The 25,667-nt window shown below is 44.7% G+C and overlaps 1 protein-coding gene across 3 annotated transcripts in view; it reads right to left on the bottom strand.

Moving 5' to 3' along the window:
- Window positions 1-6,789: 6,789 nt before the first annotated feature.
- LOC129815115 (prickle-like protein 2) overlaps window positions 6,790-25,667 on the bottom strand; it is a 111,905-nt gene continuing 93,027 nt past the window's right edge. For all 3 annotated transcript variants that reach the window (XM_055868492.1, XM_055868494.1, XM_055868493.1), the window contains 7 exons: window positions 22,217-22,400; window positions 18,082-18,195; window positions 17,778-17,915; window positions 16,149-16,352; window positions 11,986-12,172; window positions 10,017-10,865; window positions 6,790-9,756 (listed from right to left, as the gene is read on the bottom strand). In XM_055868492.1, coding sequence (XP_055724467.1) covers window positions 8,834-9,756; window positions 10,017-10,865; window positions 11,986-12,172; window positions 16,149-16,352; window positions 17,778-17,915; window positions 18,082-18,195; window positions 22,217-22,400 — 2,599 coding nt within the window. In that variant the 3' untranslated portion in view covers window positions 6,790-8,833. The remainder of the gene's footprint in view (window positions 9,757-10,016; window positions 10,866-11,985; window positions 12,173-16,148; window positions 16,353-17,777; window positions 17,916-18,081; window positions 18,196-22,216; window positions 22,401-25,667) is intronic.

The following is a 25,667-nucleotide window of genomic DNA, read 5'->3' as shown; positions in this document are numbered from 1 at the left end:
GCCTGGGGACGTGACATCATGAACCAGACGGAACCCTCTGGCACTGCTGGATAAAGGTACCCGGTGTGCCACTCCACATTACCATGAGATGCTTCCCAGTCGTTTGATCTGTGGATTACTACCCACCCCTAAGCTGGCACAGTTTCACTGTGGATGTGGCAGATCAGGAAACAAGACATTATTAAATATTGATTTAACTAGGCAAGTCAGTAAAGAACAAATTCTTATTTACAATGACGGCCTACCCAGGCCAAACCCTAACCCGGACGACGCTGGTCCAATTATGAGCCCCATATATGCTGCATGCAAATTTAACCAGGATCGCAGAATGATTATATTACTGATGTAAAGCTGTAAATATACACTGAGTATACCAAACATTAGGAACACCTTCCCTCAGAACAGTTTGTCAGGGCATGGACAACGGTGTTGAAAGCGTTCCACAGGGATGCTGGTCCATGTTGACTCCAACACACTGTTGTGTCAAGTTCATTCGATGTCCTTCTGGTGGTGGAACCCAGCAGCATTGCAGTTCTTGAGACAAACCGGTGCGCCTGGCTCCTACTACCATACCCTGTTCAAAGGCACTTACATTTTTTTGTCTTGTCCATTCACCCTCTGAATGGTACACATACACAATCCATATCTCAATTGTCTCAAGGTTAAAAAATCCTTATTTAACCCGTCTCCTCCCCTTCATCTACACTGATTGATGTAGTTTTAACAAGTGACATCAGTAAGGGATCATAGCTTTCACCTGGTCAGTCTATGTCATGGAAAGAGCAGGTGTTCTTAATGTTTTGTACACTCAGTGTATATTATACATGACATGATGGCTGATAACCCCTTTTATTATTGTCCAACCTAGTAGACTAATACCTACTGAGATGCAGGTTAAAGCCTGGATTAAAGTGAGAGTTAAAGCAAGGCTGTGGATGGAAGACAGGGCAAGGCCCAGGGTTGAGGATGAGGCCTGGGTTGGCACTAAGCTTAGGCTGATGTTTGAGCTGAGGTGAGATCCAAGTCTTACCTGCTATGATCTTGACTGGGACACCTCATAATTGCTCACGTTGGTATGTAGGTAAGTAGCTGGAATGAGATGTCGGTCCAGTACTGTTTGTCCCAGGTTCTAATCTGAAACTGGGTGAGAGTTAAAGCAGTGAGGGCTGGTGGTGGGGGGATGCCCAGTGTGCATGGAGGTGTAACAGATGGCGTTAATACCAAACAGAGGGCTTACTGTCACCCTGTATTAAAGGGATACTTCAGGATTTTGGAAATGAAGCCATTTATCTACTTCCCCAGATTCAGATGAACTCGTAGAAACCCTTTTTATGTCTCTGACATAAACACAATGACTGGAAGTTAAAGCAATGACTGGAAGTCTAACTGCTAGCATGCGAGTAGATACCATGGACTTCCAGTCATTGCACTAAGGCTAGTTGGCATTGGCTCTACCTATAACTTTCTTCATACGGGACAGAGACCTAAAATTGGTATCCACAAGTTCATCTGAATCTGGGGAAGTACAGTACCAGTCAAAAGTTTGGACACACCTATTCATTCAAGTTACAATGTTTTACGTTGTAGAAAAATAGTGAAGACATCAAAACTATGAAATAACACATATGGAATCATTAGTAGCCACCCTTTGCCTTTGACAGCTTTGCACACTCTTGGCATTCTCTCAACCAGCTTTACCTGGAATGCTTTTCCAACATTCTTGAAGGAGTTCCCACATATACTGAGCACTTGTTGGCTGCTTTTCCTTCACTCTGCGGTCCAACTCATCCCAAACAATCTCAATTGGGTTGAGGTCGGGTGATTGTGGACGCCAGGTCATCTGATGCAACATTCCATCATTCTCCATCTTTGTCAAACAGCCCTTACACAGCCTGGAGGTGTGTTAGGTCATTGTCCTGTTGAAAAACAAATGATAGTCCCACTAAGCGCAACCTGGTTGGATGGTGTATTGCTGCAGAATGCTGTGGTAGCCATGCTGGTTAAGTGTGCCTTGAATTCAAAATAAATTACCAACAGTGTCACCGGCAAAGCACCCACACACCATCACACCTCCTCCTCCATACTTCACGGGGGGGAACCACACATGTGGAGATCATCCGTTCACCTACTCTGCGTCTCACAAAGACACAGCAGTTGGAACCAAAAATCTCAAATTTGAATTCATCAGACCAAAGGACATATTTCGTGTTTCTATGCCCAAGCAAGTCTCTTCTTCTTAGTGGTGTCCTTTAGTAATGGTTTCTTGCAGCAATTTGACCATGAAGGCCTGATTCATGCAGTCTCCTCTGAACAGTGGTTCTTGAGATGTGTCTGTTACTTGAACTCTGTGAAGCATTTATTTGGGCTGCAATTTCTGAGGCTGGTAACTCTAATGAACGTATCGTCTGCAGCAGAGGTAACTCTGGGTCTTCCTTTCCTGTGGCGGTCGTCATGGCGCTTGATGGTTTTTGCGACTGCACTTGAAGAAACTCTAGAAATTTTCCGGATTGACTGACCTCCCTGTCTTGAAATAATGATGGACTGTCGTTTCTATTTACTTATTTGAGCTGTTCTTGCCATAATATGGACTTGGTCTTTTACCAAATAGGGCTATCTTCTGTATTCCACCCCTACCTTGTCACAACCCAACCGATTGGCTCAAACGCATAGAGAAAGAAAGAAATTCCACAAATGAACTTTTAACAAGGCACACCTGTTAATTGAAATGCATTCCAGGTGACTACCTCATGAAGCTGGTTGAAAGAAGACCAAGAGTGTGCAGAGCTGTCATCAAGGCAAAGGGTGGCTACTTTGAAGAATCTCAAACATAAAATATATTTTGAACACTTTCCTAGTTACTACATGATTCCATGTGTTATTTCATATTTTTTATGTTTTCACTATTATTCCACAATGTAGAAAATAGTAAAAAAGTAAGAAAAACCCTGTAATGAGTAGGTGTGTCCAAACTTTTGACTGTAGATAAAGAGCTTCATTGCCAAAATCCCGAGATAAACACACCATCCTCATCAACACACCATCAGGACAGCCAAAGGCTCTCATGCACAACTATGTGAAGGAGTGGGTCCAGTCTTTTAGGAGAGGACTCTGCATGGTCATCAGAGAAGGAAATCCCTTCCTGCCCTCCTGAACCTTAGGCACGATTATGGACTTTAGTCAGCAGAATATAGCGAAAGCCTCCAAATCTCACTTTATCAATATAATCAACATCTGAGGTTGACAAATTGCGGAGTTGAGCCTTTGATTGTTTTATCTCTTTTCGCCTTCCAACAGTCATTTCATCCCACATTGATTCATCAATCCCAATGTCAGTTACTATCAAAGGTCAGGTATTAGGCTACCTATATCGCTGTGCAGTGTGTGTGTGTGTGGACTGACACTGCGTTGTTATGGTGACTTCTTACCATGGTAATTGGACACCCATGATGAGGGGGAGATGGTCAGTAAACCCTCAGCCATTCCTGTCACGCGTCTTCTATTCACCAGCCTGGGCCCCCGTGTGTGTGTATCTATATGCTGTGTGTGTGTGTGTGCAAAGTGTGATAACACACAAGCATTCTTCAGTTGTAAATAATTGAATCAGGCTATTTAAGTCCCCTCAGAGTGGAGCTGTAATTCGGTGCAGTTTTGCTCTTAAGGACCGGTAATTATGCCTGTTAGGGACTTCCAATACATCTCAAGACCTTCACTTCTTTCTCCAAGTAGGGAACAAATTACATCTGTGCTGTTAGACATGTCGGGACAAGGTGCTGTATGAAAAGGCACATTTTCCAATGAATATCCGGTGACCAACTTCTGTCCACATGTGTCCACATTATCACATCATAATGTAATCTAATACTCTATTGCTATATACAGTATCAGTCAAAAGTTTGGACACACCTACTCATTCCAGGGTTTTTCTTATTTTTTTTACATTGTAGAATAATAGTGAAGACATCAAAACTATGAAAAATCACAGTATGGAATCATGTAGTAACCAAAAAAGTGTTTTATATTTGAGATTTTTCAAAGTAGCCACTCTTTGCCTTGATGACAGATTTGCACACTCTTGGCATTCTCTCAACCAACTTTATCACGTAGTCACCTGGAATGCATTTCAATTATCAGGTGTGCCTTGTGAAAAGTACATTTGTGGATTTTCTTTCCTTCTTAATGCCAATCAGTTGTGTTGTGATAAGTTAGTGGTGGTATACAGGAAATGGTCAGTGAAACCCGGAAAATTTCAAGAAATTTCTTCAAGTGCAGTCGCAAAAACCATCAAGCACTATGATGAAACTGGCTCTCATGAGTTCCGCCACAGGAAAGGAAGGCCCAGAGTTACCTCTGCTGCAGAGGATGAGTTCATTAGAGTTACCAACCTCAGATTGCAGCCCAAATAAATGCTTCACGGAGTTCAAGTAACAGACACATCTCAACATCAACTGTTCAGAGGAGACTGTGTGAATCAGGCATTCATGGTCAAATTTCTGCAAAGAAACCACTGCTAAAGGACACCAATAAGAGGAAGAGACTTGCTTGGGCCAAGAAACACAAGCAATGAACATTAGACCGGTGGAAATCTGTCATTTGGTCTGTCATCAAGGCAAAGGGTGGCTATTTTGAAGAATCTAAAATATACAATATATTTAGATTTGTTTAACACTTTTTTGATTACCTCATGATTCCATGTGTATTATTTCATAGTTTTGATGTCTTCACTATTATTCTACAATGTAGAAAATAGTAAAAATAAAGAAAAACCCTTGAATGTGACCAAACTCTTGACTGGTATTGTGTATCTAAACGAATGATAAAAAGTAATTATTGTGAATTGTAAAAGTCATTATTTTGAGGACACTCAAGTGAGTTAACACATTCTGTACTCTCTGCCTCTGGGATCCCAGCAGAGCCAGGAGAGTTCTCCATCTTTATGTCTCAGCTGTCCATCTGACCACCATCCCATGTGCATACCTCATAGTTTACCAAGACACTGCTAGTGTTTTCAGAACAGAACCGTCTCTGACACACTAGAATAGAAAGATGTGTTCTGTGTGCATCGCTGGGCAATGTGGTAGTGTTAACAGTCATGGTCATGATCCAGGAACAAGCTCTGGGATTCAGACTCTGTGTTTCATCCAATGAAAACCTCTGTCTTCTAACTTTAGCGTTGTCGCATGACCCTGAGTGCCGTGCATGCCTGGGCCAGTGGAATGTGAGGAACATTGGTTAATTGGCTGTCACATTCTAAAGACATTCTATTTATAGTAATCTGAATGCTCTTCATGAGCCCTAAAGTGAAAACAAGAGACTGCCAGTCAGAAGCACAAACAGACATAACAGATATACCTTGGTTAGCAGTTTCCACAGTAACAGGTGGTCTATCACAAAACTGAAGTGCTAGACTTATTTTCACTCTCTTTGTTGGCCTGGAGTACTTTAGCTTCATTTGAAATATGTAATAGTCATTAGCTTTGGCAGGATCAACTTAATTCTACAATTAATATGCAAATTGAAAGACAAGCTTTTCTCGAGTTGGCATGCTTTGGATGTTACATACCTTTGACACATACCGTGCTTTTCACAAGCCCCCATACAAACACCACATGATAAACACGTATAGAAGTATCCAAACCACATTCCCGTTAGAGTGTACTGTGTAAATATGACATGGACCACGACATTCAGTAAGACAAATAACATGTTAGAACCACTAACTAGAGCCATATATTTAGAATAAATATATGGGTCTGGATACAGGTCATTGATCATACTGGGTTGAGTGAGTTTATCCATCCACAGAGATGTGTGGTCTCTCCAGTTGGTATCAGCCAGTCCCCAGTGGACCAGACCACTGTCACTGTCCTGCATCAACACAACTCAGGGATTATCCTCTATGGTGCAGCCCAGAAAGCATATGGCCACAATCTGTGGCACTTCTGACAGCATCTTAGCTCTGCTTTAATTAAACACATGGAAAACCCACAGACTCTCTCTCAGTGCCAAACCATCGACACACTGACTGACAGTACAACCCCTCTGTCCTTGGGAAATGCCCTGCAGGTCTGAGAAGAATTCAATTCATTAATATGTGAATGAATATATGGGTTGGGTTGATGAAGTAAGACTGTGCTCTGATGAGTTTGAAATTAGTTTCTGCTGCCCGTTGAATGGAAGCCATGTATTCAGTTAGATCAATACGCAGATGACTGGAGATAGAGGCTTTATACTTGTGTTTTCCAAGACTCATTACTTTGGAAACAATGATCCAGTGACAATGTGCATCTCAGCAGGTATGAGTTAGGCAGTGGCAGCAGGGGCGTCATGGACCCATTATTTTAGAGGGGGTAAGAAGTATGTGACGATGGAGGCGGGGTGGTCCAGAAACAGCTTCTTCCTGATATCTAGAGCCATAATCATTATGCATAATTATATGTAAATAAATATGTCTATTTTTCTGCATAGGTTACCTAAGCATATCTCTTTACCTGTTCAATTGTCATTTAAACCAAGTAAAGAAACTATGCTTTTCTGGTAAAATCTAGGTAAAATTGCAAGGAATGTGAGTTTGAGTACATTTAGCAATTGCTTGCTTTTCTAAAGTCTAGCAACCTTGCTAGCAGGCATGCCAGCTAAGATAGTTAGACAAGCTACTCTAACTTGATTGATAGCCTGAAATGGCTTGGCGGCTAGTTGTGATGTTGGAAGATTGGGAACATATCTAGCTGGCTAGCTAAAGCCAACTTCATAAAATTGCTAGGTGGCTAGTATTACAGAGAAACAACGAAACATTTGTGATATATTTATTCATCAAGAAGGAATCAATAGGCTACATAGCTTGATCACATTCGTTTACAAACAAACCTCCTACCCATCACTGGTAGCTCAAATCAAATCAAACGCTGTGTGTGTGTCACTCTACTCTCTCATCCTCCTCCTTCTGAACCTAGTCCAGTCAGTGTGCCCCCTCTGTAAAATACAGCTGACAAATATTTTTACAAACAATTATGATATAACGTGGGCTTAAAAATTAAGTAATTCATTTGATAACTAAGAAATACAAAAAACAAGACAAATCTGGTCATGACACCAGTGGCCTAGGGGCCCAGTAAAAAAGGCAAAAAAAATACATAATCGCTCAGTTGTCAGGACAGTAATGTGTCTCATGTTTGTGCAGCTGTTTTGGTCATAACAGTCAACAAAATGAGAACTCCTGACCACCGCAAAGTATATATGAACACTGGAAGACATGCCATCTAAAGGAACCCACATAAACACACTTATCCACCCAACATGTCAGTAGCATACCCCTGGGCAAGAACTGACTGAATCAACGTTGTATCCACATCACTTCAAACACCCAAAATCAATATGACGACGTTGAACCAATGTGGAAAATTAACTGGATTTGCAAAAAGTAATCCGTGTAAGGGAATTTTGTATTTTTTCACCAACATTTTTACCAAAATCAAATGACATTGTGATTGTTTTGATGATTTCACGTTAGTTGACAACTCAACCAAATGTAAATCAAAACTAGACGTTGAATTGACATCTGTGCCCAGTGGGATTGGTCTTCACTCACTTTTAATCTAGTGTGTGTAGTTAAATAGCTGGTTTTGAGACCTGCGTAGAAGGGAGGGTGTGGACTGGAGTCCACCCAGTTTACGGGGGCCAGAGACTTAGCTACTGTAATCCTCTGACCACATGGACATCAGACACAAGCCAATTTAGAACCCTGTTACCTTTCAAACACAAACTTGACCTGGAGCTCGTCCAAGTGTAAATGTAGAGAATGAAAACGATGAGAGAAGTAAACTACTCCTGTTGTTTTGATGTAGAGGTTGTATTCATTGAGGAGATAGCTTGTGAATTACAAATTGTACTTCAGTAAAGCCCATTTGAATCCCATATATCTATTCATGCGTTAATCCATAGAGCTGCATCAGCAGCACATTATCTGGGTTTATGATTAGCTCACTTACAGCTCACAGACATCTGTTTGCAAACAATGCCACAAAAGCCCAATAGTCACAGTATCATTTCATGACCTCATGGGGGAATGACATTTACTGAGCAGTGACTTTTTAAATCAGCGCTTTTGCCATGTTTTCATTCATTTATGTGTTGAGCAGATGGAGAGGGTGACTGTTCACTGTCAGACAAATGATCACAAGAACACGCCAGTCTCTAGTGACGGAACGGACACCTGTCATTCTCTGTCTGAAATACTATTTTATTCCAATGCAGGACCACAACAACAAATTACAGGCATGCATTTTCTATTCCTACATTATAGATATTCAATACATAAATGATTCTATCCATACAAAATATAAAAATATGTGGGACCTCATTTACATAGTATTTACATTGTTTCCTTAATTTAGTGAATTTATTCATTCATTTACTTATATACAGTACAGCCGATAAACTTGACTACAATAGTATATACCTAAATCACATTGCATGAAAAAGCTGGACCTTACTGAATTGTCTGTACCTTACTGTTGCTGCATGGAAATTACATTATTATTACGATTGCACGTGGGCTTTGATAAACATGGTGACAGACAAGCAGAGTGCAGTGTGAGTCAGAGAAATATAATCAATAATCAGGATAACTTGTTCTGAAATGTTCTGAAATGGATAAACATGCAAAACATTTGTGCTGTCAATGGTTTACCCAACTGCATATCAAAACACTGTCAACCTCACAATACTCAACAACTTCAGAAGAGTGTCTGCTTGTCTTTTCTGAACAGATGAACTATGTTAGTGTATACTGGGAGAGGGAGGGCACTTTCTCTTCACTCTTTCCATGGTGCGAATTTTAAGAGATTATGCAGTTCTTGCTTTTCCGGCGTTTGCGGGTGTGCAGCTGTCCCCCTCTGCCACTCATTTGGTGCGGTCCGCCCACCCCTGTGGAGCTGTACTTGTGGAGGAGCTCCTGGCTGCTCAGGTACCTCAGCTGCACGGGCCTAGGAATGGGCTCTCCCAGGAAGTAACCCTCGTCCTCCGACTCAGACGATGAAGAGCAGGTGGAGCACCACTCGTCCTCATCCTCGTAGTCGTCCCAGGAGTAGGGCCCGGCGAGACGGCGATGGGCACTGGGCTTCTGCAGGGTGAGGTCAGAGGTGGTACGAGGGCACTGCCTGAATGGCTCCGGCCCCCTGCACCTCCCCCCTGCACTCCCAAATGAGTCCCTAGCGCCCCGCGGAGGGGGAAACTGGTCATAGTCCTCTCTGACTCTCAGCTGGGGCCTCTCCCTGCGCTCAGCGGCTAGGTGCAGGGCGTTCTCCGAGCGGGAGCGTCTGGAGCGACGGGAGCGGTGGTGATTGTGTCTCCGGCGCTGAGGGGTGTCTTCAGGGGCAGCCATGCCCGGGCCCTCTCCTCGTCTCCGCGTGCGCTCACTGATGGGCGGGAGGCGGGCAGCGTTGGCGCTGCTCACCAGGCTGACCATGTCCTCCTCCTGGTAGGTGAAGCCGGCTGGCAGGTGGCTCATGCCCATCCCCAGGCTTGGGGGCTCACAGTACTGCAGAGGGTACTGCACCTGCACCGGGGGCTCCAGCTCCATGTAGGGCTGGCCTGGGGTCAGGCTGTGCATGGAGTCAGAGCTGTGGAACTGGACAGAGGAGTTGAGGGTGCCCATGTTGCTCTTCTCTGACACGTTCATGCCAGAGTCTTTGCTCAGGTCGGGCATGGAGAAACGAGACAGGTGCTCCTGGCGCTTCCCTCCTCCATCTGCTGACGTTCCTTCAGAGAAACAACAGGCGGGTTAGTCAGTGGTTAACTTCATTTGTTATCCTCATTGTTATCATTATTACGTCAATAAATCTCATAACCACTGACATAATAGACATTACACTCTTATGAGAAAGGCATACAGTATGTAATTAGCTTTGGATCGGTTGCAGTATTCTGTGAGATATAAATGTCCTAAGCAGTTAAATATATTGCTTCAAATACAATCACATGAATTAATCTTCCCACCATGGTGAATTTGGAAGAGTTACCTGTAGCGTTGGACAGGGCCAGTGACTCCATGGAACCCCTGGGTGTCTGCTCTAGGGGAGTGAGCTGCTCCGTGAAGCTAAGTGCGCTGATGGGGTTCCTGCTGCGCCCCCGCTGGGGGAGCCCCACCTCCCCGTCCCTCTGGAACACATGCAGACTGACCGAACGCTTGTCAGAGAAGCCGTTGTGGTAGGACAAGCCATGGGGTACGTCAAAGCTTTGCTGGGGTTTCAGTTTGGGGGGGTAGTAGTCCTCTGAATCCTGATGGAACCAGTTCTCATTCATAGAGCAGCCTTTCAGGGCTGAGATGGGCGGCCTCTTGTTGACACCCAGCTCCTTGGACCTGTGGTTTGGTTGGTTGCCCTGCACGGGGGAGGTGGAGTTATATGCAGTTCTGACGTTGCATTGGCTGAGCAGATGGAGTGGGGTGGGTGTTGCTGTGGGGTCTGATCGGCCCTCGTAGGGGTACGTGTCACCCCCCTGTCCCTGGCTCTTCCATGCGGGCGGCTCGCGGGTCAAACTGGGCGTCTGGCTGGACAGACTCAGCAGGTCCATCTGTAAGGAGAGAGGGTCCACGTCACCCGAACACCTCCCCGCCTGGCCCCCGTTCTTCCCAGCCTTGGAGCTGCGGCGGGACTCTCGAGTGGAGCGTGCGCTCTGGAAGGCGGAGTCTGAGGAGTCTGACCCGTTAGGCTCCTCCCCCAGACTGCAGGAGCGCGAGCAGAAGATCTGTCCATGTTTGGGCAGGAAGGGGCGACCTAAGAGGGAGCTCTTACAGCGGGCACAGCAGAAACAGCCCTCTGTGGCGTGCCAGTGCTGACCGTCATATGTCATCTGGCCCTGGTCAATGCCTGAGGGACAGAGGGAAAAACACTTATAAGCCAAAATGTTAATGAAAAGGACCCAATAATCTTTACTCTTTTGCTCTGTAATGAGTCAATGCCTGCAACAGAGAACCATCAAGACTAATCATTGTGGAAATACTGTAGGTGCGGAATGTGAACGATAAAGTGCTATAAGCAGCAAGGCAAATTAAGGCTAATCAAATACAAAACATCAGCTAAATACTCTAGAGGGAGAACTCCCTTATCAAAAGATATAGATACCATCCATAAACTGGAAAATGTTCCAACTCCATTTTAATAGGAAATGAGTTGGAAGTTCTAAGTAAACCTGAGTGAAGAAAGGCCCTGGGGCTACAACACTTAGCTGAGTTTAGGGGTAAACTCATTATGTAACATGCATTGCATTTTAAGTATGTTTGCAGTTGCCGGGGAGAACAGTCCTCAGCTAATGGCTGCCATCTGGTTTCAAATGGTTTCTGATGGTTTCAATTTATAATCAGTATTACTCAAATACTTTCTGTATCCTGTATAAGAAATAATTACAGAGCTCCATGTCTGTTTGCTGAGGGCCGTGCCAGATCACAGCTGGGGATCCTGTTGAGGGATAAGCAAGCGGCTCTCTGGACTGAGAGGAAAGCACAGAGGTGGCACTGGCCCCACTGGTGATAAGGCGCTAGGTTTGTCCTGCTTGGTTTGGTTAACGTACAGAAAATGACCGTATGAAAATGTATATCTACTGAATACATTTGAAATTGTTCACCCACTGATCTTTTCCCCCTTTGTGAAAATGCTGTTGAGTTCATCTAGTCTGTTTTAAAATACGCTAAGTGTATCCGTGTCGTGAGGTGTCTGCATGCCAGTGTTGCGTTAAATCATAGACGGTTAAATTCTACTAAAAGCATGTAATCTTTGCAGCCATGCATATTTCTCCCTGAAATGTTTCTCCAAGCTAAATCCAGGTCATTCCTCTGTTCTTCTTAACATTACTGAAATCTTGCAGCTGAAATAGCGTCCTATTTGTCTTGCTTGACGTATTTCAGTGCTCTAGCTCTCTAGATTACGGCTCGTGTTATTGGATCTAGGGCCCTGCGTTGGCTCTGGTGGATGGGGTGGGTGCGTGGCGTACCGATATGTTCCCCACAGGAGTCACAGTACTCGGCGTAGAGGGACTCGAAACAGCTGCAGCAGTAGGGCCGGCCCTCCTTCATGATGTACCGCTGGCCGCCCAGCACCGTCTCACACTCGAAACAGCAGAAGTGCTTCATGTGCCAGTGCCTGCCCTCCGCCTCCGTGCACTCGTCCGCAAAGATGATCTACAGACAGAGAGAGGAGAGAGGGGTGAGGACGGTATCCTTTATCATGCTGCTTTTCTCTGAGGCGAGCCCCTGCTCACCCTATTACAGAGAATGACAGGACAAAGACTCAAAGGCCTGGCTGCCTGCTATCGTAGCCCACTCTTTATCCCTCCCCCATACTGACAGACACTGTCCTACTGTATTACACCATCCACTCTGTCCCCTCTTTGGGATCATGTGTATGGAGATCTACTGAAAATCAATGTTTAATTATTCCCATGTTGTAGCAGTGTATTTCAAGACACCAAATAGGCCTCTGTTTTCCTATGTTTAAATCATCTACTGTTTCGCATGGCAGTTAGTGTCACTAGCCCTTATAGTAGTCAATATACTATTTGTTTTACTTTTGTTATATGTGTGGATGAGTATGGGAAGGCCTAGACATGTTTGAGTCTCAGAGAGGATTACTGGGGTCCGGCACATAACAAAAAACTTTACAATTGACATATATTTAAAAACATTAACATGTAGTGTGTGTACATCTATCAGTTACACATACATGTCAGTATATACACACAACAAGTAGGTCACATGGGGAGAGGCGTTGTGCAGTGAAGACTTAAGTATTGCTTTATTCCATTTTTTAAAACCAGGTTTGCTGTTCACTTGCGCTATATGAGATGGAAGAGTTACATGCACTCATGGCCCTGTATAATATTGTACGTTTTCTTTAATTTGTTCTGGACCGGGGGACTGTGAAAAGGCCCCTGGTGGGGTAAGTGTGTGTGTCAGTGCTGTGTGTAAGATAACTATGCAATCAATTTGGAATTTCCAACACGTTTCTTATAAAACCAAGAAGTGACACAGTCAGTTGTTCCTCAACTCTTAGCCAAGATAGACTGGCATGCAGGGTACTAATATTATACCTCTGATTACAATGAAGACCAAGACGTGCAGCTCTGTTCTGGGACAGCTGCAGATTTTTCTTGCTGCGCTTGACCATATGACTGGACAATAATCACTTGCTTCTTGGAGTGTGGTGTCAAAAAAGCAACACCTTCTCTTTCCAAACATTGAATCAATAGGTTTTGACCATGACAGTTTACAATAAGGTAACACCAAGTCATTTAGTCTCCTCAACTTGTTCAACAGCCACGCCATTTATTACCAGACTCAGCTGAGGTCTACAACTTAGGCAATGATTTGTACCAAATACAATGCTCTTAGTTTTAGAGATGTTCTGGACTAGTTTATTACTGGCCACCCATTCCAAAACAGACTGCAACTCTTTGTTAAGGGTTTCAGTGACTTCATTAGCTGTGGTTGCTGATGCGTATATGGTTGAATCGTCAGCATACATGGACACACATGCTTTGTTCACCCACAACTCCAACATTAAGTTTCCAGATGACGACAGTGGTAGGCCTGATCACCGACAACAATGAGACAGCCTATAGGGAGGTCAGAGACCTAGCAGTGTGGTGCCAGGACAACAACCTCTCCCTCAACGTGAGCAAGACAAAGGAGATGATCGTGGACTACATGAAAAGGAGGACCGAACACGCCCCCATTCACATCGACGAGCTGTAGTGGAGCAGGTTGAGAGCTTCAAGTTCCTCGGTGTCCACATCACTAAGGACCTATCGTGGTCCAAACACACCAACATTGCTGTGAAGAGGGCACGACAACGCCTCTTCCCCCTCAGGAGGCTGAAAAGATTTGGCATGGGCCCTCAGATCCTCAAAATCGTATACAGCTGCACCATTAATAGCATCTTGACGGGCTGCATCAACGTTTGGTTTGGCAACTGCTCGGCATCCGGCTGCAAGGTGCTACAGAGGGTAGTACGTACAGCCCAATACATCACTGGGGCCGAACTCCCTGCCATCCAAGACCTCTATACCAGGCAGTGTCAGAGGAAAGCCCTATAAATTGTCAAAGACTCCAGGCACCCAAGTCATAGACTGTTCTCTCTGCTACCGCACAACATGCGGTACCGGAGCGCCAAGTCTGTAACCAAAAGGCACTTAAACAGCTTCTACTCCCAGGCAATAAGCCTGCTGAACAGTTAATCAAATTTCTACCAGGACTATATACATTGACCACCTAATTTATTTATTAATTCATCTTAATTGTTTCGCACTGACTCTATGCACACTCACTAGACTCTACTCACACACTCATACATACTACACCGATACTCCAAAACACTACACACACACACACTGCTGCGACTCTATCCTGATTGCCTAGTCACTTTTACCCCTACATACTGTATTACCTCAACTACCTCATACCCCTGCACATTGACACTGTACTGGTACTCCTTGTAAACTCAGCTAAAAAAGAAACGTCCTCTCCCTGTCAACTGCATTTATTTTCAGCAAACTTAACATGTGTAAATATTTGTATGAACATAACAAGATTCAACAACAGACATAAACTAAACAAATTCTTCAGACATGTGACTAACATAAATTGAATAATGTGTCCCTGAACAAAGGGGGGTCAAAATCAAAAGTAACAGTCAGTATCTGGTGTGGCCACCAGCTGCATTTGGTACTGCAGTGCATCTCCTCCTCATGGACTGCACCAGAGTTGCCAGTTCTTGCTGTGAGATGTTACCCCACTCTTCCACCATGGCACCTGCAAGTTCCCAGACATTTCTGGGGGGAATGGCCCTAGCTCTCACCCTCCGATCCAACAGATCCCAGAAGTGCTCAATGGGATTGAGATCTGGGATCTTCGTTGGCCATGGCAGAACACTGACATTCCTGTCTTGCAGGAAATCACGCACAAAATGAGCAGTATGGCTGGTGGCATTGTCATGCTGGAGGGTCTTGTCAGGATGAGCCTGCAGGAAGGGTACCACATGAGGGAGGAAGGTGTCTTCCCTGTAACGCACAGCGTTAAGATTGCCTGCAATGACAACAAGCTCAGTCTGATGATGCTGTGACACACCGCCCCAGACCATGACGGACCCTCCAACTCCAACTCGGTCCCGATCTTGGTGTAACGCTCATTCCGTCAACGATAAATGCAAATCCGACCATCACACCCTGGTGAGACAAAACCGCGACTCGTCAGTGAAGAGCACTTTTTCCCAGTCCTGTCTGGTCCAGCGACGGTGGGTTTGTGCCCATAGGCGAAGTTGTTGCCAGTGATGTCTGTTGAGGACCTGCCTTACAACAGGCCTACAAGCCCTCAGTCCAGCCTCACTCAGCCTATTGCAGATAGTCTGAGCACTGATGGAGGGATTGTGCGTTCCTGGTGTAACTCGGGCAGTTGTTGTTGCCATCCTGTACCTGTCCCGCAGGTGTGATGTTCAGATGTACCGATCCTGTGCAGGTGTTGTTACACGTGGTCTGCCACTGGGAGGACGATCAGCTGTCCGTCCTGTCTCCCTGTAGCGCTGTCTTAGGCGTCTCACAGTACGGACGTTGCAATTTATTGCCCTGGCCACATCTGCAGTCCTCATGCATCCTTGCAGCATGCCTAAGGCACGTTCACGCAGATGTGCAGGGACCCTGGGCATCTTTCTTTTGGTGTTTTTCAGTCAGTAGAAAGGCCTCTTTAGTGTCCTAAGTTTTCATAACTGTGACTTTAATTGCCTACTGTCTGTAAGCTGTTAGTGTCTTAACGACCGTTCCACAGGTGCATGTTCATTAATTGTTTATGGTTCATTGAACAAGCATGGGAAACAGTATTTAAACCCTTTACAAAGAAGATCTGTGAAGGTATTTGGAATTATCTTTGAAAGACAGGGTCCTGAAAAAGGGATGTTTCTTTTTTTGCTGAGTTTATATAGCATCGTTGTTGTTCTTATTGTGTTACTATTGATTTTTTTAATTTAGCAAATATTTGTCTTACTTTTTAACTTTTGGGAATGGGCTCACAAGTAAACATTTCACTGTAAAGTCTACACCTGTTGTATTCAGCGCATGTGACCAATACAATGTGATTTGTGTGTGTGTTTAGCAGGGTCTGCTCCTACCTCGTCACAGGCGGAGCAGCGTGGTTTGAGTCTCTCTGCATGGTGCCGACCACAGTAGATCTTCCCTTCCTGGTAGAAGTAGATGAGGTCCACCAGCAGCTCGTCACACATGCTGCACACGAAGCAGCCAGGGTGCCAACACACGCCGTGGCCTGCACGCGACGCAAACACTGCAATGTCACCTCCGTTTATCTGCCCTCCACACTGGTAGAGACAGAGAGATGGTGGAGGAGAGAGAGAGAGAGATGGTAGGAGAGAGAGAGAGAGAGAGAGAGAGAGAGAGAGAGAGAGAGAGAGAGAGAGAGAGAGAGAGAGAGAGAGAGAGAGAGAGAGAGAGCGAGAGATGGTAGAGGAGAGAGAGAGATGGTAGAGGAGAGAGAGATGGTAGAGGAGAGAGAGAGAGAGAGATGGTAGAGGAGAGAGAGAGAGAGAGATGGTAGAGGAGAGAGAGAGAGATGGTAGAGGAGAGAGAGAGAGAGAGAGAGAGAGAGAGAGAGAGAGAGAGAGAGAGAGAGAGAGAGAGAGAGAGAGAGAGAGAGAGAGAGCGAGAGATGGTAGAGGAGAGAGAGAGATGGTAGCGGAGAGCGAGAGATGGTAGACGAGAGCGAGAGATGGTAGAGGAGAGAAAAAGGAAGCAGCGAGAGGAAGATTTGAAGAGGAGAAAGGTACAGGGAGTGGGAATGAGGGGGCGAGACGTTGAGAGATGGTAGGGAGGGGAGAAAGGAGGGGGAGAGTGTGAAGGAGACAGAGGGACATTTAGAGGGGTGGGACAGAGACAGAAAGGGAGAGAAGAGAATCAGATGATCTAACTGGCACAGACCTGTTACACATAGAGGTCAGCCAGGGGAGGGAATTCAATCAATACACACCCTTAGAACAATGTGCTTCCTCACACACTCACTCCTGTGGTTGTCTGCTTAGCAAGAACCACAGTGAATAAAACATGGATACAAACAGGGCATAAGCATAACAGAGCACTGCAGACCTGCCTAAGGTCAGTAAGGGAAGGACTGGGGGCTGAGTGTGTTCCTGAATGAAAACAAATGTGGTGTAGACTAAAGCAACATCAAGATTTGTTTATCTAGACTGCGATGTACCTTCAGGAGATCGAATCTGGAATTTGTACGTTCCATGGCACAGTATAACATAAGGTGAAGAGTTAGGATAAAAAACACAGCATCAAGGATCCTATAAGCCGTCAGTGTGTCTGTGTGACATTTGTTCTGGCCAAGCTACTGGGAGAGATGAGGGAAAACCCAGACAGGCAGATCTACCACAGTTGAGAGGCTGGGTCATGACTTGAATGGGAGGCTCCATTTTATCAGCTTCTTTTAAAAATGTCAGCTGAGCTCTTCACGGGGTGAATCACAATAAAAGACAGGAATATCACTGGGTACTGTCAGATTCTACCACAAAAGAAAGGTGAGTCCTTCGCCTATACAGTATTTTCTTTGATCACTTTTGTAAAGTGTTTTTTCGTGTGAGAGATGGCATTACACGTATTTCTATCATATCCATCCAACTATGGCCACCCCTGTATAACCTCTACCATGTGTCTGTCCTACCTCTGCCCTTCTCGTGTGAGTGCCTGTGAGTGAACCAGTCCCATTCCTACCGGAGGTACCGTACCTGCTCACAGATCGCTCCAGTCATCGTCACGGGAAATGGTCTCACATTGCCGCGGCCCAGATTCTCCCGTTTCCGTTGGTTACTGAAGAGTTTGAGCTCCCTCTTCTCTTCATCGTCCAGAGTGTTACAGTAACGCACCTGGAAAACACAGAGATTATTCAACGTGTAATAAAGGGCTGCAGAGACAAACACAAATGATCCAGAGTTAGAGACACTAGAGAGTTAAGATGTCACGGTGACAAATGCCCACTTCCCAATATCTGTGTGCCCGGGGGGCAGACGAGAGGAGGGATAAGGGTCTTACCTCATTGTCGTGGGGGGGCAGCTGATGGAGGAGCTGTTTGATGCGGTGCTTCTCTCCTGGGCTGTTCACATAGGGAACCTTGCCCTCGGGCAGGGAGCTGTAGTAGTGATGAACCTGACGGGAGAGAGACCAGGGCGGGTCAGGCCACTACCACTAATACTAGTGACATGGTACAGAGATTGGCCCATAAGTGGCAAATTAACATTTATTGGAACCCTACAGGCTATATGAGTAAGGAAGAAAATGTCAAAAGTTTGGACACACCTACTCATTCAAGGGTTTTTCTTTATTTTTATTATTTTCTACACTGTAGAATAATAGTGAAGACATCAACTCTATGAAATAAACACATATGGAATCATGTAGTAACCAAAAAAAGTGGTTACTACCACTTGAAACTCCTTCCACAGGAACATGCATATACAGTACATACACACATACATTACAGTAATGAACCGTGTGTGTGTCAGACAGAGGCTTAACGCACATCTCGCTATTCAAAATGACTGCTACATTCTTTACATTATGCCGGCCAACAATGAATGTCATCTTGGTTAAATGTATTAGTCTTTCAGAGTTACACAGGGGGGAAAGCAGAAATTCGGGACCAGTGTTCATCAATGGCCGTGGTTTCAGGAGCATCGAGCGCCAGAAGACGGAAAGAGCGAGTGGGACGGAGGGATTAGGGCGCCAGAAGTACAGGAGAGGCAATTAATATGTGCTGACCACAGGGCCACAGGTAGCCAATTTTAATGGCCCATCTATCTAATGAATGGATCTTTGGACTGGAACCTGTCAGCTTTGTCCTTGGGTGCGGTACCAAGGGCCTGCCACCAGAACAATATGGATAACCCTGAATAATGAAGAAGCCTTCTGCATTCATTCACAGCAACAAATATATACATATTGAAAGCCTCTGACATCCAAACTTAAAACAAAACACTCTGCAACATGTTCTGCAACATGATAATAATAATCGTAATAATCGTAATAATCGTAAACAATTTAAAAGATTTTACTGAGTTATAGTTCATATAAGGAAATCAGTCCATTTAAATAAATTCATGAGTCAGTATCTGGTGTGACCACCATTTGCCTCAAGCAGCATGACACATCTTCTTCGCATAGAGTTGATCAGGCTGGAATGATGTCCCACTACTCTTCAATGGCTGTGCGAAGTTGATGGATATTGTCGGGAACTGGAACACACTGTCGTACACGTCGGTCCAGATCATCCCAAACATGCTCAACGGGTGAAATGTCTGGTGAGTACGCAGGCCATGGAAGAACTGGGACATTTATAGCTTCCAGGAATTGTGTACAGATCCTTGCGACATGGGGCCATGCATTATCACGCTGAAACATGATGTGACAGCGGCGGATGAACGGCACGATAAAGGGCCTCAGGATCTCATCACTGTATCTCTGTGCATTCAAATTGCCATCGATAAACAGCAATTGTGTTCGTGTCCATCTGTCCGGTACAGTAGAAACCGGGATTCATCCATGAAGAGCACACTTCTTCAGCGTGCCATTGGCCACTGAAGGTTAGCATTTGCCCACTGAAGTCGGTTACGAAACCAAACTGCAGTCAAGTCAAGACCCTGCTGAGGATGACGAGCACGCAGATGAGCTTCCATATGACGGTTTCTGACAGTTTGTGCAGATATTCTTCAGTTGTGCAAACCCACAGTTTCATCAGCTGTCCGGGTGGCTGTTCCCAGATGATCCCACAGCTGAAAAGGCTGGATGTGGAGGTCCTGGGCTGGCGTGGTTACACGTGGTCTGCAGTTGTGAGGCCGGTTGGAAGTAGTGCCAAATTCTCTAAAACAATGTTATAGGCGGCTTATAGTTGAGAAATTAACATTCCATTCTCTAGCAATAGCTCTGGAGGACATTCCTGCATGCTCCCTAAAAAGTTTTGACATCTGTGACATGGTGTTTTGTGACAAAACTGCACATTTTAGAGTGGCCTTTTATTGTCCCCAGCACAAGGTGCACCTGTGTAATGATCATGCCGTTTAATCAGCTTCTTGATATGCCACACCTGTCAGGTGGATGAATTATCTTGGTAAAGGAGAAATGTCACACTAACAAGGATGTAAACAAATTAGTGCACAAAATCGGAGAGAAATAAGCTTTTTGTGCATATGGAACATTTCTGGGATCTTTTATTTCAGCTCATGAAACACTTTACATGTTGCGTTTATATTTTTGTTCAGTGTAAATGGCCTCAGATTGAATCTTCTCTCTTATACAGAGACTATACAGCTTTTAAAGGATAAATCTAATAGCAGGGTTTATGTTAGAAACCAACCTCCCCCACAGCTGTTTTTCATCTCTGTTCACGGGAGAGACTGACAGTGTCTAAGACACAACCAAAGACCAATCCTGACACACTATAACAAGCAATAGTGAGTGTTTATTGGACATATCACACTTTAACAAAACACCATGGCAACAGCCTGCCACACATGGGCAAGAAGGGAGGACTGCCATTCCAAAGTACAATAAATGGTAACAGACTGCTATTCCCTTCAATGTAAGTGTAAAGGTTATCTTTACATCTACAAAAGCATGAAAAAATAAAAGCTTTAAGATTGAATTTCCTCTTGGATGACAAAAGCAGATTCTTCCCTATCTCTTATGACACTGCGTGATCTGCCTCTTCAACAGCAGAGACATCAGTAATGGCTGCTTTAGTAACATATTTGGAAAGAAAGAGAGAGAGAGAGAGAGAGAGAGAGAGAGAGAGAGAGAGAGAGAGAGAGAAAGAGAAAGAGAAAGAGAAAGAGAAAGAGAGAGAGAGAGAGAGAGAGAGAGAGAGAGAGAGAGAGAGAGAGAGAGAGAGAGAGAGAGAGAATGCATATTGACTGGGCCTTCCTGAGACCAGAACAGTCAATAATGGCAGTCCTATAATAAATGAGTAAAAGCAATGTTCAGGAAACTCAGTTCCCTATGAATTAAAAACCAATAAACTCTGATACCTGGTTTCAGAGATAAAAAAAGCATGATTATTGTAGTTGGAATGCAGCTGAAATTCTTTGTCTCACATTGCTAATACAATTTTGTTACTGCACGAATCCAGACATTCATTACAGAGAAAGGGGAAATCATGTTTAGTTATTCCCACAGTCTTTGTGGACTGCTAAAATACGTAGATACAGAATGGTGACTTGACACCAGTTGAGACTGAATATCAGGCTCCTCCTGATGGAGCAGTGGGACTGTGTCCCTGAGGAGAAACCTACACCTGGATGGAGCTCAGATTCTACAGATTAACTGGTGGTATTCACCATCTCCTTCTGTGGCTGGGCAGGGCGTTGAAAAGTACCTCAATGGGTATCCTCCCCCCACCGTGCAAGGTCAAAAAACACATTTCTATGACTTGACTGACTTGTACGTCAGGTTTGGAAGAGCTTAACTGTATACGTGGAAATCCAATGTACATAAGTAAGCAACCAGCAGTAAATCCTACAAACTATAGCCTATTTCCTCAATGCAAAGCCTCTCCTTTAACGGTAACATTCCCGGTCTCACTGCCCTACTGCTTTGGAAAGCCATCAGTCAGTCTATCCTCTTCGGTCTCCAGTTTGGCAGACCGGTGTTCTGCTGCTTTTAAAGTGGAGCTTAATTGACTGGAGGTCACGTGACCCTTGGGGATGAAAAATGGCTGTGCTCAGTCATGCGCGACTGAAATGGGGGATGAGTTAACAGCGTATTGACCACCCCATTGCACAGGCAATAAGGCTTGCTTTCAGTTCATCAAGAAAATGAAACTCATATGTATAAAGGTTTTATTGTCCAATAAAAAAAACTCCCACACACGCACACCTTCGGTACACAAGGGCCTTGTGAAGATGGTTTCTTGGATGCTCACAGACCATGTAATGTGTTTCTGCATATCCCAGCCTAGCAAAGTCAACAACGAGCTTGTGAAACCACGAGTAAACAGTTTGCAAGCAGAATGATTTAGATATTATTCAAAACCCGGCATCATATAATCCTTGTAAACCAAATCGGCTTACTCGAACACCAAACATGCAACATAAGACGGTGAATGAAACTTTGATCCAACAGAGGAGATGGAATAGGGAAATCAAACCCTGCTCCCCGGTGTGCGTGTCGATCATACCTGTTCAGGTTTGAGCCCCGGGGGCACCCAGGCATACTCCTCCAGCGCGCAGCCTGAGTCGTCGTCTGAGGTGGAGTTCCTCTGGAAGTCGTACATCAGCTTAGTGACGGTCTTCTCCATCTCCAGAGGCACGGCTGTCATCACATGCTCCTCAAGCCTGCACTTACAATGGACACAGATCTTCCTACAGGACACAGGGACAGAGAGCAGAGTTCAGCGACGAGTTATAAAAGCTTACAGTAGACACAGATCTTTCTTCAGGGAAGATAAAAGTGATCAACAGTTATCCATAGGCAAAGCTTAGAGTGGACACATGTCCAAGTGAAGAGTGATATTAAACACTGTTGCTAACCAACCAGGACATATGTTTTGGACGTACGGCAAAATGTGGGTTGAGTTCAGAACTCTTCCGATGTCTATCTTTGTTTTGAGGGTTTTCTATTGCAAAGCAACGAAGCATGTGAAATTTAAACTCCACAATAGTTCAAGGGCCAGGGTTCAAATGTCAAGGTTTCCTGCTGCGCGTCTCACAGAGGAAGAAGGATCTCAGAGACATTCTAGCTCCCACAATTCTCTAGGTAACGCGAGTGAGGACATAATGACAAAGCGGGTAAGGAAATGATTCGCCAAGCAACTGACAGTGATGGAAAGCAGTACTGTAAATACACATTTCACCTCCTGTCTTTACAAGGTTACCTTCAAACTGTCTCAGATGCTCAGACAGGATAAAACTCTGTTCTCATTAATCAAGAACCAGACAACGGGTTAACAAACCCACACAAGGTGTCCGTTTTGTTTGCATACAGAAGAACGATTGCAAATGTTTGTAAGAGTGTGGCGCTTTTGTTTTTATGTCCTTTTCAATCTAAGCATAGTATATGTGACTTGTGCCCCCCCCCCCCCCCCTTAAAAACAGAACAAACTGAAGTTGTGAACTAGGCTACACCCAGACACAGATACACATGGTGAAAGTCCTCTGTTAGGGCAGCAGACCCTGTAACCAGCAGACATTGGGTTAGCCTGCAGGTCATATCCACTAACCTCTGCTGCCCCTCAGGCAGCCAAACCCATAATCCAGCCAGACGTCTGGTGAGCAGCACAGGGTCAGAGGAACAGGGGCTTAAGTCTTCTTTGACGGCAAACAGAAACAGAGGCTCTTACTGGGAACAGTGTAGTTAGCTAGGTGCACCACCTGATATAGCCTCACCATCCAAAGAGCGTTTCTGCCTTTATAAACGGCAAACTAAACATTTGCATCTGCAATGGGTTGCTATTAACTAGTTATTTAAATGAGCATTCTGAAGTGAAATAGAGAGGTGGCTGATTACTATTGAGTAATGACAATGACATATGGTTTAGTAAAGACGGATTCCCCAATTACTTTAGTGGGAAACTTTCTGACATGTTAAAAATAGTGATGCATGTCTGGGGTCTAGTACATGTCTAAAAGGCAGATCTCTGCTTCTTCAATATCCTTTGGCAAGGGCAATCTACCTGAGCTCCTGGACGCATTTGGCTTCAGAGACCAGTCTCCATGAATATTAAAGCAACATATACTGAAATGCCAAGATATCTAATCTATGAATACTGATGGAAGTGGTAAGTAGTAGGAGCCAGGCCTTGCAGACTAAGTTGTCAGCTCTCTGACAACCAGTCCATCCGTACAGTGGAGGGGAATAGATAATTAAACAGCCCATCCCAGAGGTAGGACACCTAGCCTGGGGCTAAAGCATCCGCAGTCCTCTCATTACAATACAGCAGTCCCCCATCATTACTAATGGATGTGTGATTAACAGGAGACAAACACACGTACTCGCATACACACACGGAATGTACGTTAGAACACAGCAGAGATGATTCAGGAAACCACGCCAAAAGAAACAAGAATTTTTTAAAATAAATATGCCACACACACACACATCTCCCACTCCTCTTGATGATAGCGGATTCCTTCTGCCTTTTTGGTGGCGAGCAGGCTTAGCGATAGGGGTTTAAATATAGCCTGGAGGAGTACATTGGGCCTGGAGGAGAGTGTTTCACACTGCATTCCTGGTTAGAGTAGTGTCTCGGTTTTAAAATGATACAGACAGAGGACTTACAAAACACCAAGCCAATGGTTCTCCTTGTCTTTGAGCTGGGCATGTGAGCAGGAGGGCTGGAGTCCCGTGAGACCCATGAGTCTCTCTCTCTCCAGATGGAGGCCATCGTCCAGTGATTCACCTCCCAAACATCTGATCTCCCTGCTTCAGAATTGGCAGAGATATGCCCAGGGCCTAAGTCTCTGATTTACAACATGCTGCACATGACTGGGATCTCCAGCCTGAAACACTATCCCATGTTACACTAGTCATCTACACGACTTCAATTAGTGGGAATTCAGTACTCTGGTAATACAAGTGCATCACCAACGCCTCCACGAAGGGAGGAGAATGAAGTAAATTAAGTAGACGGTTTCCCCTTTAAACATGACTAGCCTTTCCTCTCCTGGGGCAGGTAAAGTCTTCCATGGCCAGAGCACAGCAGGAACCCTTTACGGACTGGAAAGTATCCGAGAGGACAATAATCCCTGAGACGGACGTAAGCAGACAATCATTCACCACCGCAGTGTTAATCATCGCATCGCTCCTCCACATCTCCCCGGCAACAGCCAAGTTAAACAGCTACACTCTGACACACTGCACAGTCAGTAGACACACCAACCGCACAGGCTCAATCCACTGGTGAAACCGATGCCCAAGAAACTAGACTGACACACACACACAAACAAGTTCTAACTAGACTAGAGATACGTACTGTATTTTCTTAAGCATTATTTATTCACCACTCTGGATTTCTTAACCACCTACGGACTAGTACAAATCCTCTGAGGTACTAGTACAACTCCTCTGAGGTACTAGTACAAATCCTCTGCCAACTGAGGGAATACTCAGGTTGGGTTGAGTGGTGGTGCCATTCATTTAACCCAACTTTAACAGGTACATCTGCCATAGGATAAGTTGTCATTCAGGTTCGTAAACACCTCCTCTAAAGTGTGCAACACATCCACAACCCTCATCTTCCTGAAAAACAGCCATGGAGTTGAGAGGGCTTGATGTGGTATTTGAAAAGAACCCCATCCCAGACTCATTCTGGAGTAGCTCTCAGAGCCAATGCTGCTTTTCATGGCATCATTCCGGACAGATTAGACACCATGTTTAAATGGCAGCCCAGAGGAGAGTTTGAGGAACAGCCGGAGGTAGGCAGCAGACAAATTTCTCTGCTGCTTTCCTTTTGCATGGAAAAGAGGAGGACATATTTTTTCTTTTTAACTGCCTTTTGTTCTCTGAGATCAGATGAACTTTTCCATTCAGCGCTATTAAGATTACATTCCTGAAAACCCTTGAACATGCAATGGTACTGTGTCAAAGGAAACAGTGACAACGTATTTAGTCTTTGTTTGGCCTAATTTGGT

Source organism: Salvelinus fontinalis, chromosome 18, assembly GCF_029448725.1.
Source record: "Salvelinus fontinalis isolate EN_2023a chromosome 18, ASM2944872v1, whole genome shotgun sequence".
NCBI lineage: Eukaryota > Metazoa > Chordata > Actinopteri > Salmoniformes > Salmonidae > Salvelinus > Salvelinus fontinalis.
This window is presented reverse-complemented; position numbering and strand designations above follow the sequence as displayed.